The 15,755-nt window shown below is 40.9% G+C and overlaps 1 protein-coding gene across 22 annotated transcripts in view; it reads right to left on the bottom strand.

Annotated features, from left to right (window-relative positions):
* Positions 1-2,865: 2,865 nt before the first annotated feature.
* The window catches only part of eps8a (EGFR pathway substrate 8a, signaling adaptor), a 202,934-nt gene continuing 190,044 nt past the window's right edge, over positions 2,866-15,755 (bottom strand). For 18 of the 22 annotated variants that reach the window (XM_086010091.1, XM_086010088.1, XM_086010092.1 and 15 more), the window contains 2 exons: positions 11,228-11,360; positions 2,866-3,896 (listed from right to left, as the gene is read on the bottom strand). In XM_086010091.1, the coding sequence (XP_085866217.1) occupies positions 3,783-3,896; positions 11,228-11,360 (247 nt within the window). In that variant the 3' untranslated portion in view covers positions 2,866-3,782. The remainder of the gene's footprint in view (positions 3,897-11,227; positions 11,361-15,755) is intronic. The other 4 variants (XM_086010093.1, XM_086010106.1, XM_086010103.1 and 1 more) reach the window with 3 other exon arrangements.

The following is a 15,755-nucleotide window of genomic DNA, read 5'->3' as shown; positions in this document are numbered from 1 at the left end:
ATTAAAATTTAACACTGCAAAGCCACCAGAAATGGATTTTCAAACTTCAGATTAAGAATGCAATAAGGTTGTTCACTTGTCAAGACCTATATACCCATTTCATAGTAATATAATTGAATAAAATGGATTTGAGACCGAGTAAACAAAGCAATACGTCCTCCTGAATCACCCCGTCATTTCTATCTTTAAAATTCCACAACAGCGCCGTCATGCAAGGGGAAAACAGGTTACTGGCAGGAAACCTTCCATATCACTGGAAAAGAACAGCAGTTAAAAACAATTCTAAATCAGTGCAGAGGAAAGAAAGTACAGTGGGAGAATGAACCCTATAATTTGAAATCATTGATGCTGAAACTAGTCACACGATCGGGTATAATTATAGTTTACAGTCGACATTCAAAATTCAGAGAAAAAAATCATTTTTGTGTGCTGAGCAATTTCATCAACGTTTGAAACCTGAATGCATTACTGCCATTCCCCAAGTCATAACTCGCCCATATAAATTCCCCACCGCTTATAGCAGGCGTATTGGTGCTAACGCGATTTACCCGCTATAAACGGTGGATGATAAAACTGAAGTGCAGAAAAAAGACAGCATCAGTCGCGCTCTACTACCTGGCCCAAAAATTGCATCATGGCATAATTTTCCAGCAACAGTCATCAACATCCTAAAGAGGACAACAAAACTCGAGCCCCTACAATGAGTAGATCCCGTTGCTCAGCCACTTTTTCACCACGCTCCCGGGGGGAAAAAACTGTCTCTCCAACAGGTCAGCTGAAGCTGAAAGACATTTAATAAACACCAATACAAAAGCAAATTACTGCGGATGCTGGAAATCGGAAATAAAAACAGAATGCTGGATATACTCAGATCAGGCACATCTGCAGAGAGAGAAACAGAGTTAATGTTTCAGGTCGATTGACCTGAAACATTAACTGTTTCTCTCTCTACGGATGCTGCCTGACCTGCTGAGTATTTCCAGCATTTTCTGTTTTTATTATTAATGAACACCAATGTTGCCTGAAATCAGCAGCACTTTTAAAACGGTAAGTAGAGAGAATTAAGTAATTAAGGCATTTCAATGAGGAGCGAAGTTTATTGAATTGCCAGAAATAGTCAACACACTCAATACGTTGCAAGCCACACCTCTGTAATTGATTCTTATGGTGATGTGAATTCGCTCCGGACAGATTTGCTAATTAATTGTAGGTTTTTCATCTCCACTACTCAATGTGGAACTGCATTAAAGTGATATTCTGAATTTACCTTGCCATTTCCTTAACTATCTTGTATACCTCCAAGATCATCTCTCAGATGCCTTCTTTCAGGCTGAAGAGTCCAAGTCGATCCAGATATTCCTCATAACTCAGGTCCCTGACACTGGGCATCAATCTAATGTCTCTTCTATGCCTTTTTCCAACACCCGAATGTCTTGTTAGCCACCAGAAAAGTCCATAGTACTCATCGTGTGGTCTTGGAGTACTGCACAGTTTGATCGTGACTTCCTCTGATTTATATTCTACTATTTTGGCCATACAGCTAAACATTCTGACGAAAGGTCATCGCCCTGAAACATTAACTCTGTTTCTCTCTTCACAGATGCTGCCTGACCTGCTGAGTGTCTCCAGCATTTTCTGTTTTTAGTCCTAATAACTTTGTTGATTACTGATCTGCAATAGTTGGACCTGTTGAGAATCCAACCCAAGATTCCTTGATCTCTTCCAACTTCATCCTCAGCTTTTCATGGAGTATGCGCATCATCTGTTTTTCCTTCCACTGTGCATGACTTGTCTGCAATAAATTTCATCTGCCATTGTTCTGTCCAGATGCATAATTTGTACAGATCATTCTTAATTTATGAGCTGCATCTCCTAGTTTGGAATCATCTGCAAATTTGACCAATTTACAGAGTTTCTGAATTCTGGGAGGATTTTATCCCCCTAAAATGGGCAGCTTTGGGTCGGGTGGGATGTAAAAATGTTAAAAATTTGAAATCCGATCCCAACCTGCCCACTTCCAGTTGTAACAGAGATGGGATTGGTGGGCGGGTAACCAACCCACTCGCAGGAGGTTGCGTGAATCAAAATTATCCATTTTAAATTTAACCCTGGCTGCAACAGCTAAAGGGAGGCAAGGACTGCTGGATCCAGGAGGTAAGTGCCTTTCCACTTATCTGCTGGATCCAGTTTACCTGCTTCACTACCCACCCGCCCCCCACCCCCCTCTTCCGATCTCTCCACCGACCCCTCCGATCTCCCCTCTGCTCCGGACCCCAATCTTCCTATCTCCCCTCTGGTCTCCAATACCCCCCACCCCCACTCCGACTGCGGTCTGGTGCCAAAGGCTTACCTGCCCGACAGCCAGCCAGCCAGCCTCTTAATCTGGCAGGCTGTGGCTGGGAGACGAAAACTGGCAGGATCTGAGGGGAACCAGTTCTTCTTTGTTCCCCCCCACCCGCTCTCTCCCCTCACTCCCTATCTCAAAGATAAGATCGGGGACCTAGTCACTGATGTAAATTGGAAACAGTAGCGGCCCTAATACTGAGCCTTGGGGCACTCCACTCAGTGCTTCAATCCAAATTCCATCCCAATAAGTCAGTTAAGTCAAATATGAACGGCCTAAAGAAAGAGCTAACAGATGGAACAAGACTTACATGAACAGGGAGAAATAAAGCAGCACAACAGTCAGACAAACCAAGAGACAGACAATAAAATGTGAGCCAGACAGAGAGTGTGGAAGACAAGCAAAGACAGAGAGGCAGAAAGAATTAGATTGGGACACTTGGACAACATTTTTTAATGCTTTTCTGCAGGTGTCACTGTGGGAGATCAACAAGTCTAATTATAAATGAACAATGAGAAGTGTAGCAGTAAATACTATTTATTTCAGAATTATAGCTGAATTGTGTGGAAAAAGGCACCATGAAACTATACAAATACAATATCAAATCCTTCTAAATGGATTTAAGTTCTCAAATGTACAACATTCTTTTCAGTTCAGCATGTTTTCATAAAATTACAGCAAGATAACAAAATTTAAAGTTCAAAAAGTGAAATAAACTATTTGCATGTGAAATCTTTTGGTGTCTGTATGTAACATAGATATGACATTACATGGGGGAAATGGGGTGTCAGTGGTACACTTCAAAACTACAGGTTCCATACCAAGGGCTGTAGGGTCATAGCGAAGTCTTTTTTTAATACAACTTTCTGGTCAAGCTTGAAGACCAGAATTGTGTATTTAATAAGATAAAGAAATTGCTCCATTAGGTCAATGACATCTTCTACATTGACATTTCTACATTAAATGCCATTCACAGAAAGTACCCCCACCTATTTTAGTGCCTCATTAGCAAAATTAATAATCTTACAGATTTTCTGAATTTAAATCTAATAGACAATACTAACTCAAACATACAATCCTATTCCCTTTTATCATTCCACTACAGAACGTTACATACTTTGTTTACTGCATTAAGTCTCATTACAATAAACCGAACAGAATATTAAATTATATTCACCAAAGAGGAATGCAATCAGCATTATGATTGCAAAAGATATGCTGAATTTTACTGGAGTCACAATGATTTTTTTACATAATCCTGTCCAACACCACAATAGTAAAAACTCAGCAAAACGTGCTCGTTAAAGCTTGTCCTTTTCAGAGATGCACTTCACTGGTCCATCAATTTGTGCCTTCTGCGCATAATTTCTAAAAAGTCAGATGATCCCTCAGTGGCTTCCTAAAAATCAAAAAAAAGTTTCATGGTAATGACGCTTCACTAATGACTGTTTCCTTCATCGAAAGATTCCACTCCAGAGTCACAGCCAGCAGCATTGAGTTTCTCTTGCCTCCGTTTCATGATCTCTTCCAATTCGGAGGTCCCACGTTTATCCTGAAATTAAACAATATACAAGTTTTAGAATTATGTATATGTTGTGTGGGAGGAGGGGGGAGGGGGCGGGGAGAGGAGGGGAATCAGAAGAGGAAAGGAGAACCTCAAGATGTTCAGCTCTCAAATGAACAATTTAGTAACTCTCATAGTACTTATGTTTAAAATGTCCTCTTATGCATGCTTCAGTCTTTTCACATTACATTAAATAGAACGTTTATTCGCATTTTCTTCAATTTTAAAACAGTCCTTCAATTTAAGACTACCAAATCACAGTTCTCAGCAGTTCCCAATTTAGCCCAGTAAAAACTGAACAACCTGGTTCTCCAGACAGATTTACTACATCAAGTTTTTTTTATACCATAAACCTGTGCCAGCTCTATGGTGAATGCACAATTAGAAATTTCACCAAGTCCTTCTGCTGGTTGACTTCACATCATATAATATTTTGTACTTATGTGCATTAAACACTGTACATAGCAATGCAAGCTTGGTATTGTTGCTAATTGGATAGCTGTTCAAAGAGCCGGCACAGGCACGATGGGCCGAATGGCTGCCTCCTGTGCTGTAAGATTCTATGATTCTTATTTAAATTGATGTTCTTTTAAAAACGTTAGCTCCCACTTCTAATGAGCACATTTATGGAGTAGGTGATCAGAGTGCCATCTACTGGTTATATATTTGGTGACCTAATTTTATACATCACTTATTGTAAAGATTTAACTTGTCATTTAAATTTTCTGTCGTATAAATTCAAAGATATCCACCAATACTATAAACTAAAAGTGGCTAGACACTGAAGCCATTAAACCAGACAGCGTGGCATTCCAATGTCGACATTTAAGACATGCAGACAACTGTACGTTCAATGCAAATTAGTTCAAGATATTTCAATCTGATCTAATCAGTAAGGCTAGTAATTTGTTGCAAGAATTTTTCCCACAGATCCAATGGAGTTGCAAGGAAAAAATTGGCAAAACACAGGGTTTGGTTAAAGGCACATTATTCTATATTAAACGCAAGTTTGATTGCAAATTACAACCTCTACATCCAAAGAGGTGAGTGCTAATTCTCAGCAACACTCCCCTCCGTTGTTTCAGCTGGTACAGCAACAAATGAGCCACTGGCTCACAGCACCTTCCACTGCCACATTGACAAGTCACTAGGCTTCCAATCAAAGGATCAGACTTTTCTTTTCCTCTGCTCCCACCCAGCCCCACCACCTTTGCCTACTGAAGAAGCTGACTCGTGCTTGGGATCTGGTTTCATAAGCGCCAGCTATCCTCCACTGGCTTGCCCATGTAGCCATTCTTCGTGTTGCAGGCTTGATGACACCAGACAGGCTATTCGTTTTTGGAAAGCATCATGGTCAATCGCAATGCCGTACACTGAATAGCTTTATAAAATACTGTCGAAAAATTGAAGCTTAAAAGGAACATCGTAGTCTGGAGTTACAACTAAATTCAAGGCCTGCATGATAATTTAATGCACAAATACAGCAGTGCCGAAACAGGAAAATAGGTGACTATGTTTAACCAACGTGATAGCATGCTATAGTCTAAACACTTAAAGCATTTGGGAATAAACATCCTTAATACAAAAGTATCAGTAGGATTTTAAAAAAAAATTTAAATAGAGTAATCTCCTGTTAAACTACAATAAATTCTACACAAACCATCTCATTGTACCATCTACAAGAAGCTGTCTCCATTGTTAATATATTATAATTTTCCATTCATTAAACTGGGAATTCTTTTTGCCACGAGGTAGCAGTGTCGATGATGGCTGTACTGGTACTAATATTTCCATACCCACTTCCAAAATGAAGAGTACGAGAGAGTTAGGACGTTAAGAAACAGTTGCTTTTTAAAAAAAAAGTAAAAGCTTGTTTCATAGAAACATAGAAGATAGGAGCAGGAGTAGGCCATTCGGCCCTTCGAGCCTGCTCCGCCATTCAACGAGATCATGGCTGATCATCCAAACCCTAGCACCCGGTCCCTACACCGGCAGCCATCCCACCCAAGCCCTATCCCCGTAACCCCACGTATTTAATCCCCCCTAACACTAAGGGCCAATTTTTTTTTTTTATCATGGCCAATCAACCTAACCCGCACATCTTTGGACTGTGGGAGGAAACCGGAGCACCCAGAGAAAACCCACGCAAACACGGGGAGAATGTGCAAACTCCACACAGTCAGCCGAGGCCGGATTTGAACCCGGGTCCCTGGCGCTGTGAGGCAACAGTGCTAACCACTATGCCACCGTGCTGCCCGTTTCCCTTCCCCTGCCACCAATTTCCCTCCAACAAAGTAAAATTTAGAATTGTTTTTATAAAAAGTGGCAGAGAAAGTAATATATTTTGGGTGAGCATCTTATTTACTGTCCAATTTTATACGGATGGCCTCCAGGAGCGCTGCTGAAGTACAGCGATGTGTCAGTTCAGTTTTTGAGTGAGACTGACTAAACCGCCTATGGTGGAAAGAAGAGGACAAAAGGTGCAATTTTTTTGTTCCCAAAGAAACTAAAATGCAACTTGGACCGTAGGCAAAAAATCCTGCCCCAATTACTTTCACAGAATAGGTAACCATTTAAGGAAGTTCTCTTTTTGGGGTGGGGGTAGGGAGGAAGAAATATGGAGCACAAACACTTAAATACATTGCTGTGGCAGTCATTAACCCTTTGAGTACTAACACCTTTTTGTTTTCAAACAATGGATTTTGTCCAGAAAATGTTCAGAATCCACAAGTTATTTGCCAAGTTTTGCTAGTCAACTCATTGAAAGACAGATTTGGGAAATGCATAACACCACAAATCATTTCTTTCATAGTATCCTTAGAATTAACTTCAAAAGAGTAATTTTCAATTGTGATACAGAAATACAACCGCAGTGCTCAAAGGGTTTTAGGTTTTCTTTTTGTTGATCTAACAAGGCTGCATTTCAAAACAGTCAAATATACAAACTATACAACTATCAAAAAAACTGCCAGATTACATTTAAAACTGGATTTAAACTTCAAAAGTAGTCAATGTAACATCTTAAAATGATAATTTATTCCCTCGTTTAAAACACAATGTTGAAGTTTACTACAAGGACAGGATAACTACTATACTATAAATTTGTAATATTAATCCAGCCAATTTAGACCCGAAAGAGTACTCCTGTAAACTGCCAATTTAAGCGAGAATGTTGAGCATAATCTTACTGTTACTTAAACTTGAATAGGGAGAGATAGTCAGGACCCATGGAGTCAGCAGAGTACCTGGAAGTAGGAAGACAGCAAGAAACCACAAAACAAGCCGACAAAATCCAAGCCAAAGAAAATGAAGAAAGCAGTTCATCACATGCACAATTAAACAGATTTAATTCTTGAAAAGTCAACATTGTAAAACACATTATAACAGAAATAAAACAGACCAGGTTGATAAAAGTTTACTTAAATTATGAGGGGTGGGTTTTTAGGGCAGAGGGGAAATAGCACGTCCTTTTTTTTTTTTAAAAAGCTATTTTGTTTCCTTTTCCAAACAATTTTCTTGCATGATGCACCATTCACAGCAGAGGAGTTAAGCTGACCTGCTCCCAGGCATCAGCAAACTGTGCTGTGAAAGCATCCACTAGAAGCTGGATGACAGCAACTCAGGGATGGCTGTCCCTGCCTCGACAGGGTAAAGCAGCTTGCATCCTCTTGCGCTTCTCCATAATGGCAAGGCTGAGATCAGGCACTCTACACTGTAGGCGATTAACACACATCACCACATCACTCTGGGGCCCGACGCAAAAAGCAGGCTTCCAATATTGCAGCATATAAATCGTTCAACTTTGCTTTGGGCCTCAGCGTCACATTTGCAGTCAAATATCACCAACATCACAAGGTCACAAACATAATTACTGACAAGGAAAGCCATTTATCCCATTTGACTCATTCACGCAGCGAGATCCCAACGTCCCTCTCCCCACCACCCTATTTTAGCAGCCAATTATTTCTTCAATGATTCCATGGTTTTTCTTCCAATGCTCTTGTCTAGAAGTTTATTCCACATGTTGATCACTGCTCATGCGAAGAATAATTTCCTGCTGTGTGTCCTGAAAGTACACATCTTGGGTTTGAACCTGTATCCCCCAATGCTACCTCCATAGTTTAATTTGAAGTCATTTGCCAGGTTATATTCTCCTATACCCTCAACAATGTTCTATGCCCTCTACAAGATCACCTCTCACATAGCTCCTTTCCTGGCTGGAAAGGCAAAGTTTCGCCAGTCTTTGCTCATAACTCACACTTCTAAAACTGGGGATTGGTCTTGTGGCATTACTGTGCAATACCTCCAGTGCTTGAGTTTCTCTCTTTTCTTGGTGACCAGACCTGGATCCAGTAATCAAGGTACAGCCTGACCAGCACACTATAAAGTTTGATCATTATTTCCTCCTACTGTTTTGGCTATGTAGTTCAGCATCATATTGGCTTTGTTAACTGCTGCTCTGCATTGGTTGCATATGTTTCGCATCAAGTCTACTAAGATTCCCAAATCTCTTTTCAGCTTCACCCTTAGCTATTCCAACACCATTCATGGAGTATGTGTGTCGTCTATTTTTGTTTCCAATGTGTAGCACTTTACATTAGTCTGCATTAAATGTCATCTGCCATTATTTAGTCTGCTTACATATTTTGTCCAACTCATTCTGTAGTTTGAGCTGCCTCTTCCGCTTCCACGGCCCCTAGTTTGGTATCATTTGCAGGTTTTACCATTTTGCATTGAATTTCTGAATCAGTCATTTATTTAAATTAGAAACAGTAGCAGACTCAATACTAAGCCCTGAGGCACCCCACTCGGTACTTCCCCCTGGTTCGCTGACGTTACCTTTAAACCAGTACTCATTGTTTCCTACCCTTCAACCAGTTTCTATTCCTTCCCAAGGTTTACCCTGAATCTCTAAAGCCTGGAAATTAATTAATAGCTTTTAGGATGGAACTTTGTCAAAAACCTTTTGGAAGCCAAGGTACACCACTGGATGGTCACTTCCTCAAATAAGTCAAGGAGGCTGGCCAGGCAGGATCTTCTCCATCTGAATGCATGTTGATTGCTGTTTACTAGATTGTCATTGTACCAATAGCTTCAAGTTTACTCCTGATAACCAATTCCATTATTTTATATGGAATAGGCATGTAATTGTCTGTTTTGTCACCCTTTTGAATACAATTTCATGTTAACCAGTTTCCAATCATCTGATACCTCCCCAGTGTCCATTCACTCCTTCAATGATTGCCAGTGCTTCACAAATCTCTTCCCTAGTCTCTTTCAGCAATCTGAGATAAATCCCATCAATCCCTGGGGATTGAATTGTGTTAAGCCTAATTAGATTGTTGAGGACTTCCATCTCATTTATAATAAAATAATTGATTTACCTTTGAATATCTTCATTTATCTTGGGGTTTCTTTTTGGAGGGGGCATGTTGCTCATGTATTCCCTTGTGAATACTTGGGAGGAATCGTTTACTATTTTGTGCTGAGTTTCAAGCCCATCTTCATCCTTTATATCTCTTCTATGACTATCCTCTTGCTGTTTTGGTACTGATAGATTTAATTTACTGCTACTGAGCCTCAGCTGCTATGCTTTTTCCCAGATCTCTTTGCCCTTTGGATCACCTTTTTCACGTTTCTGCAATTTGTTGCATTCATCCCAGTGGGACCCCCCCCACTCCTTTCTTCCTGGGGGATGTCTACATGCCATTTCTCCTCTCTCACTTTTAATTTGCATGCTCATCCATTTAAGGTCACCGTTGTTCAATCTGAGTTCAACATAGTCAGAACAGGCCAAGAAGGTTTATGGTTAGATGAAGACTCAAACTACAGATTTTTTTTTGATTTTTTTTAATAAGTCAAATTGCAAGCCTTTTTACTGTAATCCATTATTGACTTATTGAGCAAACAGTTTATCAAAAAACTGAACAAAAACAGAAGTGGTTTAACTTCAAAATGTCTGAAAAGGAATCTGGTGCATTAGCCAGACTTTGCACACAGCACAAAAATTTAAAACAGGGATTTAATTATTGACTTTGGGTCAAGAACTCAATGATGGGACAGGGCTTGGTATATTGGAATTCAGTGCTTGCATTACTTGCATGTTCATTTGGTGATTGCTGTCAGAGCACAAAACTCTTGTCAACTGGAAAATAGAACACTTTGACCTACTCTTGCTGCCACGTGATGCTCTCCAACTGTGCATCAATTCCAAAAGCAAAACATATTTTGAGGGATAACAGATGAGATGAAAAAGTGCATCAAAATTTGTCAATCCTGGTAAACAATAACCCATTCTACTTTTCAACTGAACAGCAATAGATGGACGCAATCCTCACTGCTCTTCTCTTTCCCCCTCCCAAAAATCAGCCTGGTGTAGCCCTTTTAGCACTTTTTAAAATCAGGTCATATATTGTATTTAGTTTCATTTGTTATGGTTCTTCTATTTTTTTTTCTCTCTGTTGCACTTTTCCTTATTTGGATGCATTTTCCTCTTCTCAATCACTCATAACTGCTTCTTCCTAAATGCTAAAAGTCAGTATTGAAGAGTAGAGACAATTGGATATGAGCAGCCCATTTAAATGGCGTTGTATTGTGGGGGAGGAGGGAAATGGTAGTCCTAATTTGGGGGGGGGGGGGGGGGTGGGGAGAGCAGGGCGAAAGGGAAAAAGAGTGCAAGTGGAATGGGGGAATGAGAGGAGCACAGTTGGAAGGGCAGAGCAAAATGAGTGCGAGATTTCTACTGGAGTTTTGCAGGATTAAATTTTGCGACTGTCCATTTTTCCTTGAAAATTGCAAATCAGTTGCCTTGATTAACATACATTCTTCTACCTATATACCCAATTTTTTAAAAAGGCCTAGATACACATGTTGGAGATGAGTATCTGACATTCAGCAACACTGGGAAGAGAATGTGTCTTGGAGATTAGCAGGACTTGGGTGGGGGGTTGTGGAAAGAGAAGGAGGGATAAGAGAGATCCTGTGCTCTGGAAGGAAGGAGGAGGTTTATTCCATCACTGAGACAAATAGGTAGATTATATTGAAAAAAAAAATGTCTTCTTTAAATCTACATTTAGTGTCATGCAGCATTCTGTAGTTTGTCACTACAACATGAGCAGTCCTGTGGAGAGTTGGAGGTGAACACCTAGAGATATCTGTAGATCACAGCGCCAAAACCAGAAGGCTTCGAATATCAAACAAAATCAATAGTAACAAAAATTTTAATCAAATAATCATTTTAAATGTGTATGTACAGCCCTAGTTCTGATACACAAGTGCAGTCATGATAAAAGTTTAATAAAATTTGAGAAAAGTATTACCTCCAGTGCAGCCTTCTGTACTGTAACCTGACTATAAACCCGAACACCATCTTCAGGACAAACGGTCTTCAGCTCATCCTTGTTTAGAGAGAAGAGTTGCGCTCCTGAGAGTACTCCCAAACTGTTCACAGTACTTCAACACAAAACAAAGTTAAACAAGAGTGATAGGTTGATTCCTAAGCTGACACTTCAGTGCAGTAGTGGGAAGTGCTGCATGGTCAGAGGCGTTGTCTTTTGAACGAGACTAAACCGAGGCCTCATCTGTCTGTTCACATGGATGCAAAAGACCCAATGACACTATTTTAAAAACAGCTGGGAGTCTTCCTGGTATCCTGGCCAACACTCTGCCCTTCACCAAAAGCAGATTAACTAGTCAGTCAGTCAGTCATCTTATTTGCTGTTTACACAACCTTGCTGTGCAAAACACTAGTTACTACATTTTCCTGCTAAACAAGTGACTGCACGTCAAAAATAATTCATTGAATGTCACAAAACACGTCACGACCAAACGATGTGATTAGGAATTGCAGAATAGCACGTTCTTTTTTGAAACTACACAAAGATGAAATATTAATGGTGGTAATCTTCTGTTCATGTTTAAAGATCATTTTGATTATATACAAAGATTGTATTAAAATCAATACAAATTCTTGTGCTCACAGATTTACTGCTCAAAAAGGAACTAAATAAGTTTTTAAAAAGCTCAAAACCCATAATTGTAATGGATTAGAAATGACATTGTACTCTGTAGTAAGGCTATTGCTGAAAGCAAACGTTCATACAGTAGAATGACTCAAATAGAGAGGGTCACAGTGGAGGAGCATCTCGGAAATAGTCATCATACTATCAGAAGATTTAGATTAGTTATGGAGAAGGACAAGGAGCAACCTAGAATAAAAAAACTAAACTGGAGGCAGGCTAATTTCAGCAAATTGAGGGGGGATCTGGCCTGGGTAACTTGGAGTCAAAGACTGGCAGGCAGAAATGTAATGGAGCAATGGGTGGCCTTTAAAGAGGAGATGGTTCGGTTACAGTTTAGGTGCATTCCCACAAGAGGGAAAGGGAGAGCAACCAAAGCCAGAGCTCCCTGGATGAAGAAGAAAAAGGGTATGTACGACAGATGTCAGCTAGATAAGACAAACGAGAATCAGGCTGAATATAAAAAGTACAGAGGGGAAGTGCACAGGAGAAGTGAAAAAGGAAGCAAGAAGGGTAAAGAGACATTACGAGAATAGATTGGCAATTAACATAAGAGAATGCAAAGGTATTTATGAATGGAGAAATGTGCCTACTGGGACAAACAGAATGGGTTGTGTAGTCCTACTTGGTAAAGTATCCCAACAAGCTGAGATAGTTTATTGCAACGGCTAACATAAAAGCAAATCCAAAAGTCTTCTATATGTATATTAACAGTAAAAGGGTTGTCAGAGGAGCGGTGGAACCGATAAGGGACCAAAGCAGAGATCTATTGGTGGAAGCAGAAGGCATGGCTGAGGTACTAAATGACTACTTTGCATCAGTGTTTAGCAAGGAAGAGGACTTCACCAAAGCTATGATAAACGAGGAGGTTGCTGGAATCCTGGATGAAATAAAAATAGATAAAGATGGGGTACCAGACAGGCTGGTGATAATTAAAGTGGATAAGTCACCTGGTCCGGATGGGATGCATCCGAGGTTGCGGAGGGAAGCAAGGGTAGAAATTGTGGAGGTGGTGGCCACAATCTTCCAATCCTCCTTATATACAGGGGTGGTGCCAGAGGATTGTAGTGGAGCAGACATGCTGCAGCGATATAGTTCAAGTAACACCTGACAGCAAGTCAATCAAATGTTGTCTGTTTGATCGCTTTTTTTGCCTTTTGGTCTCAAACACAATAAGTATGTGGAGACCTAATTTGCTGACAATCTAAGCGATCCCCTTGACCTCTGCATATCTAACACACATGCTGTAGTTCTGAAACAGAGGCTTGTAATTGGGAATTAGTAAACTTTCTTCAATTACTTGGGATTCATCTCGTTAAGTATTAACCGTTTACAGGACATAACTACTACTATTGAATTGGTTTCCACCCTATCAAGCAGTACATTGCAAATCCTAACCACTCGTTGCGTAAAAAAGTTTTTCCTTATGTCGCCTCCAGTTCTTTTGCCAATCACGTTAAAGCTGTGCCCTCTGGTTATCAACCCGACAGTTTCTCTTCATCTACTCCATCTAAACCCTTCAAGATGTTAAACTCCTATCAAATCTCCTCTTAGCCTTCTGTTTTCTATATCTTAGATAAATTTGCTGCTACTGTCCCCTTTATCCCATGAGCTTCAATTTTGCTAACAAGCATAACATGTGGTACTTCATCAAACACCTTTTGAAAGTCCATATACACATCAACTGCACTGCCCTCATTCACCCCCTCTGTTACCTCATCAAAAAACTCAATCAAGTTAGTCAAACACAATTTGTCCGTAACAAATCTGTGCTGGATCTCCTTTAATTAGTCCAAACTCAGCTGTGGCTCAGTGGGTAGCACTCTCCCCTTTGAGTCAGAAGGCTGTGGGCTCAAGTTCTACTCCAGAGACTTGAGCACAAAAATCTAGGGTGACACTCTAGGGCAGTGTGGAGAGTGTGCTGCACTGTCGGAGGTGTTGTCTTTCGGATAAGACATTAAACCGAGGCTCCTCAGCTGTCTCAGGTTAATCTAAAAGATCCCATGGCACTATTCTGAAAAGGAGCAGGGGATTTATCCCGTGTATTCTGGTCAATATTCATCCCTCAATCAACACAACAAAAAAAAATTATCTGGTCATTATCACATTGCTGTTTGTGGGAGCTTGCTGTGCACAAATTGTCTGCCATGTTTCCTACATTACAATATAGTGACTACACTTCAAAAAAGTACTTCATTGGCTGTAAAGTGCTTTGGGACATCCGGAGGTCTTGAAAGGCGCTATATAAATGCAACTCTTTCTTTTCCTACTTGTCGAAGTGCGAGTCTGCAGAGAGTGCTGAGAGTTTGGGTAAGTGTGTGAGTTCTTTAATTGTTATTTCTCTTTAAATCATTCTTGATAAGATTACTTAAGCAGTTTAAGTAAAGGGGAAAAGTTAAATATTTGGGATTCTGTTGGTTTAAGAGTAAAACAAGGTTACACTGCAGTAGGAGTAAATTGGCACAGCAGGCAGTGGAAACCAGTTTTCTAACCAATCAGCAGGGGTGACTCATTTGGCTGTAAACAAAAACAGTATAAAAAGACCAGTCCTAGTGCGAGCAAGCACGGAGTGCGAGTCATCAAAGAGTGCTGTGAGTTAGGGTAAGTGGGGTGTTAGGTGCTCTTTTCAAACTTTAACTCTGTGGGTTGTAGTTAATAAGGCCTTTCTGGTGCAGAGTGACTGTTAGTAAACCGTTTAACTGGTGTAATTAGAGGGATTGATTTAAATTAAATCCAGTTAATTAAAGGGGATACTAGCATCTATAAATCGGGCAGAGGGTGTCCATAACTAACAATAAAAAATTTAATTAATTACATAGAATGGAGCAGGTGATGTGTTACTGTTGCGAGATGTGGGAGCCGGTGAACCCCATTGAGGCTCACGGTGATTACGTCTGTGACAAGTGTCTGCTGCTACAGGAACTCCAGCTCCGTGTTGATGAGCTGGAGTCTGAGCTTCAGACACTGCGACACATCAGGGAGGGGGAGAAGTACCTGGACTCTGTGTTTCAGGAGGTGGTCACACCTATGAAGTTAATTAATTCAGATGTAGCCCATGGTCAGGGACAGGACGGTGTGACTACCAGTGAGGCAGGTACGGGGATCCAGGAGGTAGAGCTGGAGGAGCCGCAGCCCTTGCTCTTGTCCAGCAGGTTTGAGGTTCTTACTCCCTGTGGGTACGAGAGCAGGGACTGCAGGGAGGATGAGCAACCTGGCCACAGCACCGTGGAACGGGGGGCCATTCAAGAGGGGGGAGTAACTAGAAATGTTGTAGTGGTAGGGGATAGTATTATTAGGGGGATAGATAGAGTTCTCTGCAGCCAAGAGCGAGAGTCCCGAAGGCTGTGTTGCCTACCCGGTGCCAGGGTTAAGGACATCTCCTCTGGGCTGGAAAGAAACTTGCAGTGGGAGGGGGTGGATCCAGTTGTCGTGGTCCATGTTGGTACAAACGACGTAGATAGGACTAGGAAGCCGGTTCTGTTAAAGGAGTATGAGCAGCTAGGGGTCAAATTAAAAAACAGAACCTCAAGGGTAATAATCTCTGGATTATTACCTGAGCCACGAGCGAATTTGGCTAGGACAAATAAAATGAGAGAGTTAAATGCGTGGCTCAAAGACTGGTGTGGGAGAAATGGGTTTTGCTTCCTGGGACACTGGCACCAGTACTGGGGCAGGAGGGAGCTGTTCCGTTGGGATGGGCTTCACTTGGCCAGTGCTGGGACTAGAGTCCTGGCGGATCATATAACTAGGGCTGTAGAGAAGGCCATGAACTAACTAGTGGGGGGGAGGTTCCTAGAGAGCAAATAATAAAAATGACAACAGAGAAGGT

Source organism: Somniosus microcephalus, chromosome 17, assembly GCF_052327205.1.
Source record: "Somniosus microcephalus isolate GS21.2 chromosome 17, FLI_Smic_1.0, whole genome shotgun sequence".
NCBI classification, from domain to species: Eukaryota; Metazoa; Chordata; class Chondrichthyes; order Squaliformes; family Somniosidae; genus Somniosus; species Somniosus microcephalus.
Note: the sequence above shows the minus strand (reverse complement) of the source record. Positions and strands in the feature narration are given on the sequence as shown.